The 14,730-nt window shown below is 40.6% G+C and overlaps 1 protein-coding gene across 2 annotated transcripts in view; it reads left to right on the top strand.

Annotated features, from left to right (window-relative positions):
* The window catches only part of LOC121277634 (protein downstream neighbor of Son-like), a 48,162-nt gene that overhangs the window by 11,667 nt on the left and 21,765 nt on the right, over positions 1–14,730 (top strand). For both annotated transcript variants that reach the window (XM_041187210.1, XM_041187211.1), the window contains exons 2-3: positions 10,345–10,817; positions 13,061–13,252. In XM_041187210.1, coding sequence (XP_041043144.1) covers positions 10,345–10,817; positions 13,061–13,252 — 665 coding nt within the window. The remainder of the gene's footprint in view (positions 1–10,344; positions 10,818–13,060; positions 13,253–14,730) is intronic.

Here is a 14,730-nt window from a genome sequence, read left to right as displayed (position 1 = left end):
ATATCATCCGCAAACTTTGAAATTGTCCCCTGCATACCGAGATCTAGGTCATTAATATAAATCAGGAAAAGCAAGGGTCCCAATACCAACCCCTGGGGAACTCGACTACAAATCTTCCTCCAGCCCGAAGAATATCCATTGACCATTACTCTCTGCTTCCTATTTTTTAGCCAATTTTCTATCCACGTTGCTACTATCCCTTTTATTCCATGACCAATAACTTTTCTCCCTAGTCTGTTGTGTGGCACTATATCAAATGCCTTTTGAAAGTCCATGTGCACCACATCAACCCTCAATGATCTTTTCTGTTACCTCTTCAAAAAACTCCAGCAAGCTTGTTAAACATGATTTCCCCTTTAGAAATCCATGCTGGCTCTTCCTCATCAAACCATATTTTTCCATGTGACTACTAATTCTATTGCAAATAATTATTTCTAGAATCTTGCCCACCACTGAAGATAAACTGACTGGTCAGTAATTGCTGGGCTTACCCTTACAATCATTTTTGAACAGGGGCGTAATATTTGCAATTCTCCAGTCCTCTGGCACATCCCCTGAGTCTAGGGAAGACTGAAAAATTATGGCCAGCGCCCCTGCAATTTCTACTCTTACTTCCTTCAATATCCTTGGATGCATCTCGTCTGGTCCCGGTGACTTGTCAACTTTAAGTAACCACGGTCTATTCAACACTTCCTTCTTATCAATTTTGAACTCTTCTAGTAACAGAGTTTCCTCATCTGTCACCATGGCCTGGGTAGTATCTACCTCCTTGGTAAAGACAGATGCAAAGTATTCTTTAAATACCTCAGCCATGGCCCCTTCATCCATGTGTAAATTCCCTTTTAGGTCCCTTATCAGCCCTATTTTTCCTTTTACCACCCTTTTGCTATTTATATGCCTATAGAAGACTTTGGGATTCCCCTTTATTTTGGCTGCCAGTCTTTTATCATAATCTGTCTTCGCTTCTCCGAAATGCTTTTTCACCTCCCCTCTGAACCTTCTGTATTCCTCTTGTTTCTCAATTGTATTTTCTACCTGACACCTGTCACAAGCACATTTTTTCTTCTTTATCTTAATTTCTACCTCCTTTTTCATCCAGCGAGCTCTGGATTTGTTTGCCCTACCTTTTCCTTTCAGCAAAGTGTTGGAAAGTGTCATTGGCGGTGCTATCAAGTTGCAACGTACTTGCCAGTAATTTGTTCCCTCATGCTCAGTTGGGGCTCTACCAGGAGCACTTGCCCTATTATCTCACAACAGCCTTGTTCCATACACGGACAAAAGAGCTGAGTTCCAGAAGTGAGATAAAAGTGACTGCACTTCACACCAAGGCAGCAGATGACTGAGTGTGGCATTTAGGAGGTCTTACAAAATTGAAGTAAATGGGAATCGGAGGAAAGCTCTTCACTGGTTGGAGTTGTACCTAGCTTAAACAAAGGTGGTTATGGTTGTAAAAGGCTAATTATCTCAATTCCAGGACATCACTGCAGGAATCCCCCACAGCAGTATTCTAGGCCCAACAATCTTTAGCTGATTCATCAATGACTTTCCAACATAAAGTCAAAAGTGGCAATGTTTGCAGATGATTGATCAGTATTATTCATAACACCAAAAATATTGAAGCAGTCAGTGCCCACATGTAGCAGGACCCGGACAACATTCAAGCTTGGGCTGATAAATGGCAAGTAGCATTTACAAGTGCCAGGCAGTGACCATTTTCAACAAGAGAAAGTCTAACCATCTTGCCTTGACATTCAATGGGATTATCATTGTTTAATTCTCCACCTTCAACATCCTCGGGATCACAATTGAACAGAAACTGAACTAGACATGCCACATCAACACTGTGACTGTGAGTAGGCTGGAAATTCTGCGATGAGTGACTGATCTGACTCCCCAAAGCCTGTCCACTGTCTACAAGGCACAAGTCAGGCATGTGGTGAAATACTTTCTACTTGCCTGGATGAGTGCAGCTTCAACAACACTAGAAAAGCTCAAACACCATTCAGGGCAATGCAGCCCACTTTGTTGGCACCCCATCCACCACCTTCAGCATTCACTGCACCACCGATGTACAGTGGCTGTAGTGTTATTATCTACAAGACGCACTGCAGTAACTCACCAAGGCTCCTTTGACATTACCTTTCAAACCCGCAACCTTTGCCACCTCGAAGGAAAAGTGCAGCAGATGCTTGGAATTATATCAGACTTCCTTCAATGTTGTTGGGTCAATATCTTGAAACTCCCTCCCTAATGGCATTGTGGGTGTACCTACACCACATGGACTTATGGGGTTCAAGAAGGTGGCTCACCACCACCTTACGAATGAATACATGAACGTATGAATTAGGAGCAGGTTTAGGCCATTAAGCCCCTCGGGCTTGCTCTGCCATTCAAAAGATCTTGGCTGATCTGATTGTGGCGTCAACTCCATATTCCACTTGTCCCAGATAACCTTTGATTCCCTTATTAGTCAAGAATCCATTTACCTATGCCTTAAAAATATTCAGTGACCCTGCCTCCACCACTCTCTGGGGAGGAGTGTTCCAAAAATGTACGACTCTCTGAGAGAAAAAAATTCTTCTTGTCTCCATCTTAAATGGGAGATCCTCTATTATGAAACTATGTTGCTCTAGTCTCTCCCACAAGGGGAAACACCCTTTCAGCATCCGCCCTGTTGCCTCCCCTGGTTCTTATATGTTTCAATAAGATTGCCTCTCAAATTTCTAAACTCCAATGGATACAGACCCAGCCTGTCTAACCTTTCCTCGTAAGATAAGCTCTCCTGCCCCTACCCCTACCCCGCATACCATGGATTCCAGCAGATAACCCTGCCCCCCCACCCCACCATTGACCTTCTTAAGGCCAGTTAGGAATGGGAAAAATGACACACCCCCTGAGTGAATTTAAAAAGGCTAGAGATTCAGCACATGTGCCTATGAACCAAATGGAGCAAATTCAATTCCATATAATGACCACAGACAGAATAGTGACATCTCTGGCATTTTAACAAAAGGTCTCCTACTCTATACACTGAATGCCTGGCAGTTGAATGCAGTACCTCCTGCTATGAAATTCAATTATGATTGAAAATTATTAACTTTAAATACATATTTTAGAATTTGGTTTGAGGGCTCAGGGAAAATAAAATGAGTTTTATCTTTTTTGAAAATTAAAGTTCAGAGTTCACTTCCCTCCAGCTATTTGTTAAATTTAAGAGATTCCACCATTGATTCCATTTTTAAAGATACAATGAGCTGCATTGCTTGCTTTTATTCCATATAGCTTTGTACACTCTGCTATGATTTCAATAGAAATACAAGATAATGAAAATTAAGAAGGAATCAAAATTTTCATTATAAATGCTGCCAAAAGGAATCCAACAATTTATTGATTATACATTGCAGTTGTTCTGGGAATAATAAAATGGAGAGGCGAGGTAGCTGGTTTTACTTATGGGTCCACTCAAATCATTGAATGGGGAAGAAGGTCATAGGCACTGCCTTCTCACAGGCTGGGAACAGATGAACAGTGGGTCAGCCAGCTAGGTTTCGCCTGATTGAGCAAGTTTCCCTGTGCTCATTCTCGAGCCCAGAACTGGACAGGATCAGAAGGCTGACTAGGGAAAGATTCAGCAAAGCTGCTAATAGAGATGGTGTAATTTGCCTTGAGAGTTCTATAATTAATTGAAACAAGGTGAGACTCGATTATTTCTGTTACTCTGTACATTCATTTACTGCCTAATGTAAACAGCTTAACCACTCACACTCTTGTTCTGTTGGGCTAAAGTTTCTCAGTTTGTCTTTACAAAGATTGGAGAAATGAGTAAGGGTGCTTGCAAAAGACAGATCAGATTACTAGAAGATCCTGTTGTTACATTCTTGAGTTACACTACATTATAAATAAGAGATTTTGTTACACTCCACAAATATGATGCTTAGACTGCTAATGGGCATGTTTGGCACTGCTGTAGAATACCTTAAGGCAGATTCAAAACTTTAAGTTGTATGTTTAAAATTAAAGTGTACCTACTAAATGTAATTCCTAATCTAAATTCATCTTGTAGAGAAGGAGAAGATAGCATAGGAAAGTAATAGATAAAAAGCTTGTGATCAGTGAACTAGGTGTTACAGTGGTGAACATTGTCCTTTCACCTAAGAGATCTAGGTTTGAATGGCCACGTAATTGAGATGAGATTTTCTCTTCTAGATGTGATGGCGATAAATAAAGCCACTTCAAGAGTATCAGCCCAGTTAGATCGCATAAAACTGCCAATATTGAAAAACTGGAGCCACAGTTATTCAAAGGTTGGAACAGTATTGAGTGTTTGACATGAAAATAGCATGCTAGTGCAATGGAAGCATTGCTGTAAGCATTTTGATACTGAGGTGTATTGCTGGAAGAACATAATGTGAATCTCATCCAAATTATGTTTGACCCAGAAAAGCATGCACCTGTACAAATATAGAATTTTTTTTCTCCCAAGCTTAGGAAGTTTTGGATAAAAACATTTTGATCTACGTCAGTCAGTCATCTGCCAATGTATACTTTGTAAGGTTCAGTGGCCTCAGTTGCTGCTTTAATGAGAGTTGACTTACACTACCTTTTAGCTACTTGCATAATAACATAACCTCAGGTGTAATAGTTGCATCCTCCAGTTGGATATCTATGTCTTTCACACGTCAATTTTTTCAATCTGTCCAAACTAAACAAATGCTTGGTGAACTGATGCAAAATGGACACTAATCTGTTTTATTATATAATGAAGTGAACACAGAGAGCAGCAGTTATCTTTGCACCGATGAACACGCTACTATTCAACTTCAACTAGCCATCTTATTTAACTCTGAGTAACTCTTCTGTATTCATTCCTATGGCTCACAGAAGAATGTCTTCTCCCTGCCAGCTTCTGTCTTTTCATGAGCCTGCCTTTATTAGCCTGACTGCCTGTGCAGTAAGCTGTCTGTAAAAGTCAGGCTGTCTTGTTTTAGTGCTAGCCTCTCACTTTAATTCTGGCTGTTCTCACCCAGAAAGCGATCAAACTTTTTCAAAACAGTAGGCATAAAATATTTGTCAATTTCAGAGACAAGAGAACAAATTGCTAATTACTTGCATGCCACAAGGAAACAACATCAAAGCTAGCATATTAACTACCTGCCAAATCAGAACCCCTCCACCCTTTTTCTTTATTTTCACAGATACTAAACTTTAACAACATAACAGTTAAAGTACACTTCTTTCCAAATTATTTTATGAGAAAATAATAAAATGTTACAAAAACTGTGATGAAGCCTGATGGTTATTGGTCTGTCACTGGTGCTGATGACAGAAATTAGAGATGAACAATGAAGAATATTGAACCAAGAAGCATATTAACACCATATCAGAAGTACAGTTTTTCCAATAGCATGTTGGTGCCAATAGTGTTCATTGATACCAGTAGGCATAACCCTTAGTAGTAATCCTACTAACATTTTATGCTTAGTCTTTCCATAATTTTAAATAAGACATCATTGAGAGTGCTGTCTTATTTCTGGTCGTTCAAAAAAGGCACTATCTTGCAGAGTGAAACATTACCCATCTTCCTGCTACGGTTTCATATGCATGACTGAAGCCAGTGATCTCTGAATTAATTCTCTCAGTCACCATCAATCTCTATAGCATCAAACTATAAATAGGACTAACACTGCATTTATGTAGACATGTTTTATGTTTACATTTTTGTTCCATATTAGGTTATTTTCCTGTCCTACCACAAGTGGCATTGAGTAAATGTTTGACAAATTAAGGTTAGTGATTTTGTATGATAGCACACTCATGATCAGGCTACCATATAGCCTCCTATAAAGAAATTTAGGTCACGGTAGGGGATGAAATGACAGGTGAGAGGACTGGTGGATTTCATATCATTTGGCTGGACAGTTCTGTAACTCACTTTTGGAGTGCACATCCATCTGCTTCTGACCTAGTCGTGCTTGTCTGTCTGCTTTGAAGTCACAGTGCCAGTCTTTCAGCACCTAGCAGAGACAATAGTGCATGATGGAAGAGTCAGCATGCATTAAAACGAATGCAGTATTCCATGGGGAACTGTGGTAATTGATGAGGTAGTTCCCTAGAGAGTGAGAAATTTGGTTTTAATGCATGCTGACTGTTATAGCACAATCTAAAAGCTGAAAATTATATGGAGGAAAGAGTTACTCAAGAATGCGACACAGAGTGAAGCGACTGTAAGATAGTATAACACTGTACATTGTTAGGTCAATCTTAGCTTCAATTTCCATGAGCATAATGCTTTTATTCTTGAGTCAGGTCAGCTGAGACCTACCTAAAATAGATCCCAATTAAATATTCTCTGAACCTTCGATTACAGCATCAGATTGAATTTTGAAGCATGCATATAGATTAAAATTGGCTTAAGTCCTGCAAACGGCTCCAGAGCACCTCCATATAAACAATCCACTATTAGTTCTTTTTATTCCTAGAAAAATGCTTGGTTCACCAAACATATATTTATAGACAGTGATCCCATTATTCAAACTTGCTTATGTATTATTATTGATAAAATTGCTAAGGGGAGCCGACACTTACACATTCTAAGGTAGTTCCAGTGGCAGTGTGTGACACATTTGAATTATGTGTAACCTGTATTGTTACAAAATAAATTAGTCCATATTCTTCATAAGTATATGTTATCAGTAGTTCCTTCTTTTTTCCCAAATTTTCCCTCTCTCTTCTCCAGCAGGTACTGAATTGTGCTCAATATGGTTCCCTGAAATATGCTACCCCCTTACCATGCCAAAGCGGCTATACTTAACATCTGAGCTTTGATGGTGAATTGTCAGCCTGCAATTTGACCATGGGGAAGGGAAACGCATACTCAAACACGCGGCATGCCCACACATACCCACACAGGTGCTTCACTGTAGGAGCTTCTGCATAACATTCAGGAGCTCGGATTCTGGTTGACTTGCCCCACTCCATAACCCACACATGCCATTGGCATCTGAGATCAATAGAATCAGTTCAGAGCAGTAAATGAACCTGAGCCCTCTTGGTCTATCTGGTACAGTTCCACATCGGGCAGTGTCTTTACAATTGAAGTGTCAGGAAAGCCTCATGTAGTATTTTCAGCTTTTGATGTTACACATAAATTTAAAAAAAATTTTTTTATTCGTTCATGGGATGTGGGAGTTGCTGGCTAGGCCAGCATTGATTGCCCATCCCAAATTCCCCTTGTTCAGAGGACTTTACGAGTCAACCATATTGTTGTTGGTCTGGAGTCACATGTAGGCCAGACCAGGTAAGGACGACAGATTTCCTTCCCGAAAGGACATTAATGAACCAGATGGGTTTTTACAACGATCGACAATGGTTTCATGGTCATCATTAGACTTTTAATTCCAGATTTTTATTGAATTCAAATTTCAACATCATGGTGGGATTCAAACCCGGGTCCCCAGAGCATTACCCTGGGTCTCTAGAATACTAGTCCAGTGATAATACCGCTACGCCATCTCCTCCCCTGCCTGATGCAAAAAGCAGTGAAATAAGATTTTGATGTGTGTCATTTCACAGTAATAAATTTGTGTTTTTTTCTGGTTTTCTGCGTGAACAAAAAGTAGTCCTTTATTTAATAAAGAGGATTTTTCTTCTATTATTTTAGTTTCTTTTTAGTTACAGTGTTCCATAATTTTAATTGTTATTGTGAAAATTCAATATATTTATGTAGCTATAAAGCCACATGTGCAAATATGTTCATGTTAGTTTCAGGCTCTGTGTACACATGTAAGGCTAACAATTGGTTTGCTGTGTTTTAGGCACAGGGGTCATGATTCGTGCCCTGCCTGTATCCATCCAGATTGAGTTGGGCAACATGGTGTACCTACTTCATCTGCATGATTGTAGTGTCTGGCCAAAGGGGGTCCTTCCTGCATTGCTTCCTTCCTCTTAACTCTGCTGGGTTCTCCTATGCTTAGCTGGGGATCCAAGTAGCTTTGTTCACAAATCATGTGGTGCAGCTAGCCTGCTTTTCTTAAAGGCAGGCTATGCCTCTTAATGGGAAGCTGCACTGAAGCGAATTGCTGGAATTTAGGACATAGAAAATTGAACACCAGGGCAGAGAGATGGTTTCAGTTTGATGGGTGATGTTGGAGGCGTTAGTAGTGCAGTTGGAAAGGTGCCATGGCTTTGCAGGGTCACCAGGAGGCCCTCAGGAAGGGATAGGAAGAGGTGGTCAGGAAAGTCAACACCTGGAGTCTGGGCCTGAGGGCAGAGGTGCCACAAGAGGTCTAATGAATGCATCTTTTAACAACCTCTCCTAACCACTACAACATTATGCTCAAGATACTAAATACATCACTCACCCAGCAAGCATGCCCAACATCCAGATACTCCACCTCACCCTGACACCTAAAAATGCAGTTTGCCGCATGCTCACCGTCACTGCCTCCACGCACCTTCAGCTATGGCAGGCACCTCACCCAAACTCATTGCTACAAAACCACTGACCTTTTTCCCTCCCTCTTGCAGGACAAGGTGGGACACATTAAAAAGGAGCAGGGCAGAACTGGTAGGGGACAAGGAGGCCTGCAGTTGCTGAATGTTATGGAGGAGATGGCTCTCACCATCATGGAGCCAGCTGTGACAGCACCTCTGGCATTGGCAGCACTGAGAATATTGAGGATGTTGGGATGTTCCCGCACTTGTTGAGTCATCTGAACATTAGTGGGATGCTGCCAAGCCAGGAGTGAAAGATGGTTTATTTGCTGGCTTCTTGCAGGGTGGCGTGACAGATTTTGTTGCAGAGGATTTAGATGAGGACCTTGATGGGGCAGAAAACAGGAGAGGGCTGATGGACATGCAAACCAAGATGCTGTGAGCATTGGTTGGCCTGCTAGACAGCCTCCTGTCACTGTCAAGGCCCAAGGAGCAGTCCGGGCCTGAGTTCGCAGAGAGCATCATGCAGACCTTGCCCTCTCAACAGCCTCTACTCCATTCCCTTGCCGTCCCGCAGACCCCAGGGCACTACCACTGCTGCCTCCTACCTTGTACAGCCTTTTTGTGGACTGGCACCCAACTTCCCTGCCCTCGCAAAACTCTGCAGTAACTCCAGGAGCCCAAGACAAAAGAAATCCTGGAACACTCCAGTGTACTTTCAGATACTTTACAATAGAAAGAGTTGTGAAAAATTACCTTACCTGCAAGTTGGATGCTTGATTCTTCAAGGAATGAGAATTCGGAGCCCATCTTGCAGCCTTACATCAGATCTTTGAAGAGTGATGAACGAATACGACACAGAACCTGTGGCATTCAAATTTAGAATCCGGGCATCACATCAGCCGGTTGTGTGACATCAGGGTAGCGCTGACACAGAGCCTTCCAGTGCATACAAGGAACTTACCTTTGAGCATCATTGTCCTTATGCAATGATGCGTGGGCTGCACCGCAATGCCTGGCAGCCAGAGCACATCACAAAAGTGGCACTAGGCCTTTTTAGTACAGGATCTTTATGCTGTACTTTTTGAGATGCAGCTATCACTATTAATTGGCCAAGAATAAGTTAATTATTTTCACTCTATCCTGTTACTCAACAGACTTAGGCTTGTGTCATAACCACTGAGGAGAGGACCATTTGGGGTAGCTTATTGCAGAGACAGCTATATCAGCAAATGGATGTGTCTCAAAATGCCTTTAATAAAATACTGTTTTCTTCCAGAATAAATTCAGATTATCAAGAATTATGGGAATTTCAATATACTTTTGTTCTTGGAACAGTCCTACAATCTGTAGCTGAGAGTAGTCCCATTAAACCATTTACTGTATATTATGAATAATCTTTAATTGTAATTGAATAAAACACCACAGTTTGTGTCATTAATATAACAACACTTGAATTATTATCTACTCAGCAGACATAAATAATTTTTCCTTCTTAAAGCTGAAAACCCTGGTGTTTATTGAGACTCAGGTTTGAATTGTAGCTTCGATAGCTATTTGAATCTGGGCGTAAAATATGTAAAAATATTGACTGAGCTCCTATGAAGAAGGGAAGTGTTACTCTATGAAAATCAATCCCACCTCACAGGAACATAACTGGCGTTGCTGTTCTCAGCCAGTGTTGACAGCATCTGTAAAGTGCTAGGAACATCTGCTTGAAGAAGGGACTGTAAATCATCAAAATGTGGATATAACTATGACAACTGCTCTGTACAGTACAAATTTTAATTGCATCCTGGTTATTTTACCATTTTTTCTGTTAACCATGAATTTTCTTAATATCAACAAATTTCACACTTTTGCTGACAGTTATACAGTGTAACATCAACAAGTTTTCTTTTTTTCCTTCAGACCAGCAGTCACAAGGTGGCAATCAGTTTAACTATCCCCAGAATGTCTTGGCATTTCACAAGAGGGCAAAGCAGAAATATGGCCAGAGGCAACAGAAGGATCTTCCAAAAAGAACCAAGACATCTTTTGCCGGTCCTACGGTTTCAAAGGAAGGATCAGTTGTAGCATCCCTATCACTGAATCACCAAGAGGGCGATGATGAGAAAGCCCGATTTGAAGCTGCACAGACTCTGCTAGATATCTTTAAAGTTAATTCGGGCTACGAGGGTGTTCAGATGACCACTGTGTGTGAGGCACTGCAGCAAATAAATGAAAAACTGAACACAGAAATTGCTGGGTTGAAAGATGAGCATCGATATCTAAAGGCGGAATATAATCAAATCAGTGGGGAGCTGAAGAGATTTAAAGATGGTGAACCCAAATGTTGCACTCAATTTCCAATTTATTCAACAATTCCACGGCTGCAGACCAAAGTAAGTTCTGAACTTAAAAATGTGGCTTGCAATGTTAAATACATTTTGTTTCTGTTTACAGTGTATAATAAAGTTGTTTCTGTTTCATTTACTTTATTAAGAAATGAATTTACTGTTTATTGAATGTAGCTTTGACAGATGCTGGTCATGAAGGTTTTAAAAGTTCGGGTGAGTTATTTTTAAGAAGAAACCATAAAACAAATTGGAAGTCACCAAGACGATGAGAAACAGAAACAAGTGTGATTAGTATAAAACTGTTGTTGTGCAAACATGGGACAAGACAAATGAGCAGGTAGGGAGAAACCCTGTCAGGCTTGCCTGCAATCTTCGAGGGAGAGTGCCTTGATCAAAGGCATTCTGTGTCCAATCGAGGGACCCGGCACCGGGAAGGGGCAGGCCTGTAGAAAGCCACCTCCTTGCTCATGCTAAAATAAAAGCAAAATGCTATGGATGCTGGAAATCTGAAATAAAAACTGAAAATGCTGGAAAAACTCAGCAGGTGTGGCAGCATTTGTGGAGAGAGAAACAGAGTTAACGTTTCCAGTCCGTATGACTAACTCCACAGAGCTGCCAGACCTCCAGAGTTTTTCTAGCATTTTTTGTTTTACACCTTGCCCACGCTATTGATCCCCCTCCCCGCATACGCCCCCACCTCCTCCCCCCATCCCCTGTCAGTGTCTCGGGAACCCGATCCCGCGCACACTTAACTTATCTCCAAGATCCATCACAGATCCTCTGGGTAAGCCCCAGTGCAATACCAGTAGTGGCCACCATTCCCAATGGCACAGTTGGTACTGCACAGCTGCTGGCCTCTGATTGGCTGGCAGTTCCTGGGGGTGGGACTTTCTTCCTACTCGGTCCTTAATTCAGTGGGAGGCCTGACAGTGTCCAAGTAAGTGTCTGATTACGTCAGAGTAGCATTGGACCTCCCACAGAAAGGCAACTCAGGATCCCCAGCAGTTTTCTAACTGGTGGGCAGGACTCACATTGTCGCTATCACTAAATTTATCCAAGGTTAGTTTGGAGGAGCTGGGGTTGTTCTCCTTGGAAAAATGGAGATCAAGGAGAGATTTGATACAAGTGTGTAGATTATGGCAGATTTAGATAAGGTAGACAAAGTTGTTCCCATTAGCCAATAGTACAAAGGGGTCTCAGATTTATGATTTTGGGCAAGAAATGCAGGGGGATAGGAGGAAGAACTTTTTTATGCAACAAGTGATGTTGACCTGGAACTGGCCGCTTCCAAGGGTGGTGGAAGTGGAGGTGGCGAATGATTTTAAAATCAAAATTGGATGAGCACTTGAAGGAAAGAAACTTGCAGGGCTGTGGGGACAGAGTTGGGGAGTGCGACTGATTGGATTGCTCTAGAAAGAGCCAGCATCTGTGCTGTAACGACTCCATGATTCACCAGACCTGAGGGGGGGGAGGATGGGGAAGGGGTTGATGGGTAATGCTGTACTGGATGATTGATTTTACCTCTCACTGCCTCCAAGACCCTATGGTAGGAATTGAAGTGCTTACTGTTCACCTTATAAAATTTCCCAAAGGCACAACATATTTTCTTTAGGGGCTCAGGCCAAGACCTAATCTGGAACTCCAGGAAACAAAGCAGTGTCCTAATCCTGGTATAACAGCTCTCAGCCTAATTTAAGCCTTCTACTGTACTGCTGACCGTCTTGTGCTGTGAGTTTGCTGCCTTTAGGCCCTTTTAAATCTGGGTTCTCTGATCTTTATCATTTTAATGCCAATGTTAACCCGGTTAAAATGGAGAGGCTTTCTCACTAGTCTGTCTGAATTTAAAGCTAGGTTTCAGAATAAATAAACCTAACATTAAATTCAGCCAGGCTAGTGGGAAAGAATAAATAGAATGATATTGGAAATCACTTCACCAGCCTATCCACTCTTTTTAAAATTCAACGTTGCTCATAATTAAAAATGAGTAGGATATCATTTTCAGAATCATTGAATGGATATGAAGAAATAGTTTTCATTCAAAATGTAGTAAGGGTAAAAATTTCACTTGATGGCATAAAGTGGTTCATGACAAAAACAGAATTACCTGGAAAAACTCAGCAGGTCTGGCAGCATCGGCGGAGAAGAAAAGAGTTGACGTTTCGAGTCCTCATGATCCTTCGACAGAACTTGAGAGGTTCATGCTTGCATGAAAATAACCCACACGGGAATATAGTGCCACTGTGGCAAATGTCTATTCATCATATTTGTTTTGACCATTAATTTCTTAGGCTTCAACCGAATGTAGCCCAGTTCAGCCTAGTGTTTACCCAGACTGCTATACTGACTGGAGTATAAAGACAAGAGTTCTGATTACCTCACCTACTCCATTCTCCTGGGCAAAATCAAGTACCAAATTGTTATCAGAAATGGGATCCATTCCCAGAACAACAATAAAAGCTGATGAAGTTTACATTAAACAGGTGAGGCCTTTTTAAAGATATTCTTTATGGCTGGCACATATCACTACTCTATAGTAACCTGCCTGTTTTGTTTCTGACATACCTTATTACTAAGAATCACAATATGAAAATAATTAAGAGAACACTCCCTATCCCACCTTTTAACTTACTTTCTACTTCAAGCATAAATAAATCCTTCCACATAACCATACTCTAAAATAAAAATGTTTAAAAATCTTCTTTGTAGGAACCATTATGATTATTAGCATGTTAACCTTCCAGTCAATTAAAAACCTGCCATTTCAGGCTTTCCTTCTCTCTAAGAGTTGTCTATGAGGCAGTTGGTAAGCACTTTCCCATAAAGTTGCCCTTCGCTTTTTATGTGGTGCTATGGTATTTGTCGTTATTCTGAACATTTAAACAGTGTATCTAACAGCTTGAGTAGGAATTGAAAGAAAGAACTTGCATTTATATAATTCCTTATTTGGCTTCAGTATGCCCCAAAGCATTTAACTGCCAATTAATCAAAAAGGAGAATGATGATGAAAATATTTCTTGAAAAGACTGAAAATCAGCATGTTTTGTTTGTATGAAAGCTTGTTATTTAATGAGCGCTGAAGATTTACTGAAAAGGAATGCTTTAACTTTTGTGAAATCATTAAAATACCCCAAAGTCAGCTATCTTAGATAATCTATCATCTAACCCATAAATTCTTCTCACCATGATAAATCAAGTATGTGCAATAAAATACTCTGTTGACCTAAAGTTGAAGCAAGAGCACTTTGGTCTGTTTGATTTAGCAAAATAAATAAATAAATACCGTTAATTTCAGAGAGAGTAAATACCTGGAGATGTTATTAAATACTGAAATGTTGCTGTTAATAGCCCTGTTTAGAACATTGTGCATAACAAATTGCACTTAAGCTAATACACTTTTTTATCAATACCTATCCTCATGATACTGCTAATTTATCACATCAAATTACTCCCTACACTGAGTGCAGACCTTCATTTGGCAATACTTCATCTAGTTTTGTATAGCTCAAAATCCTTTCCCCAGATGCAGCTAAAGTTTGGAAAGGCAGGTCCTATAACTCAATGCTTTCAGAGGACACACAATCTGAACATTTCACACATCCAACATGTATACATTTTACTGAAACCCTGGTAATTGCACTATTGTATTTATATGTAAATTCATGGCTATCCACTTTTTGAATTATTGATAATTTTTCTGATTTTTTTTTGTATGATTTATATTAAAAATGTTTCCCAAAGGGGAAGGGTCAACTGTTAATTTTCTGGCTAGAAGGAAGGGAAGACAGAAATAAAAACAAAAAAACTACGGATGCTGGAAATCCAAAACAAAAACAAAAACAGAATTACCTGGAAAAACTCAGCAGGTCTGGCAGCATCGGCGGAGAAGAAAAGAGTTGACGTTTCGAGTCCTCATGACCCTTCGACAGAACTTGAGTTCGAGTCCAAGAAAGAGTTGAAA

The sequence above is a fragment of the Carcharodon carcharias genome, chromosome 5 (assembly GCF_017639515.1).
Source record: "Carcharodon carcharias isolate sCarCar2 chromosome 5, sCarCar2.pri, whole genome shotgun sequence".
In the NCBI taxonomy this organism is placed as follows: Eukaryota; Metazoa; Chordata; class Chondrichthyes; order Lamniformes; family Lamnidae; genus Carcharodon; species Carcharodon carcharias.
Note: the sequence above shows the minus strand (reverse complement) of the source record. Positions and strands in the feature narration are given on the sequence as shown.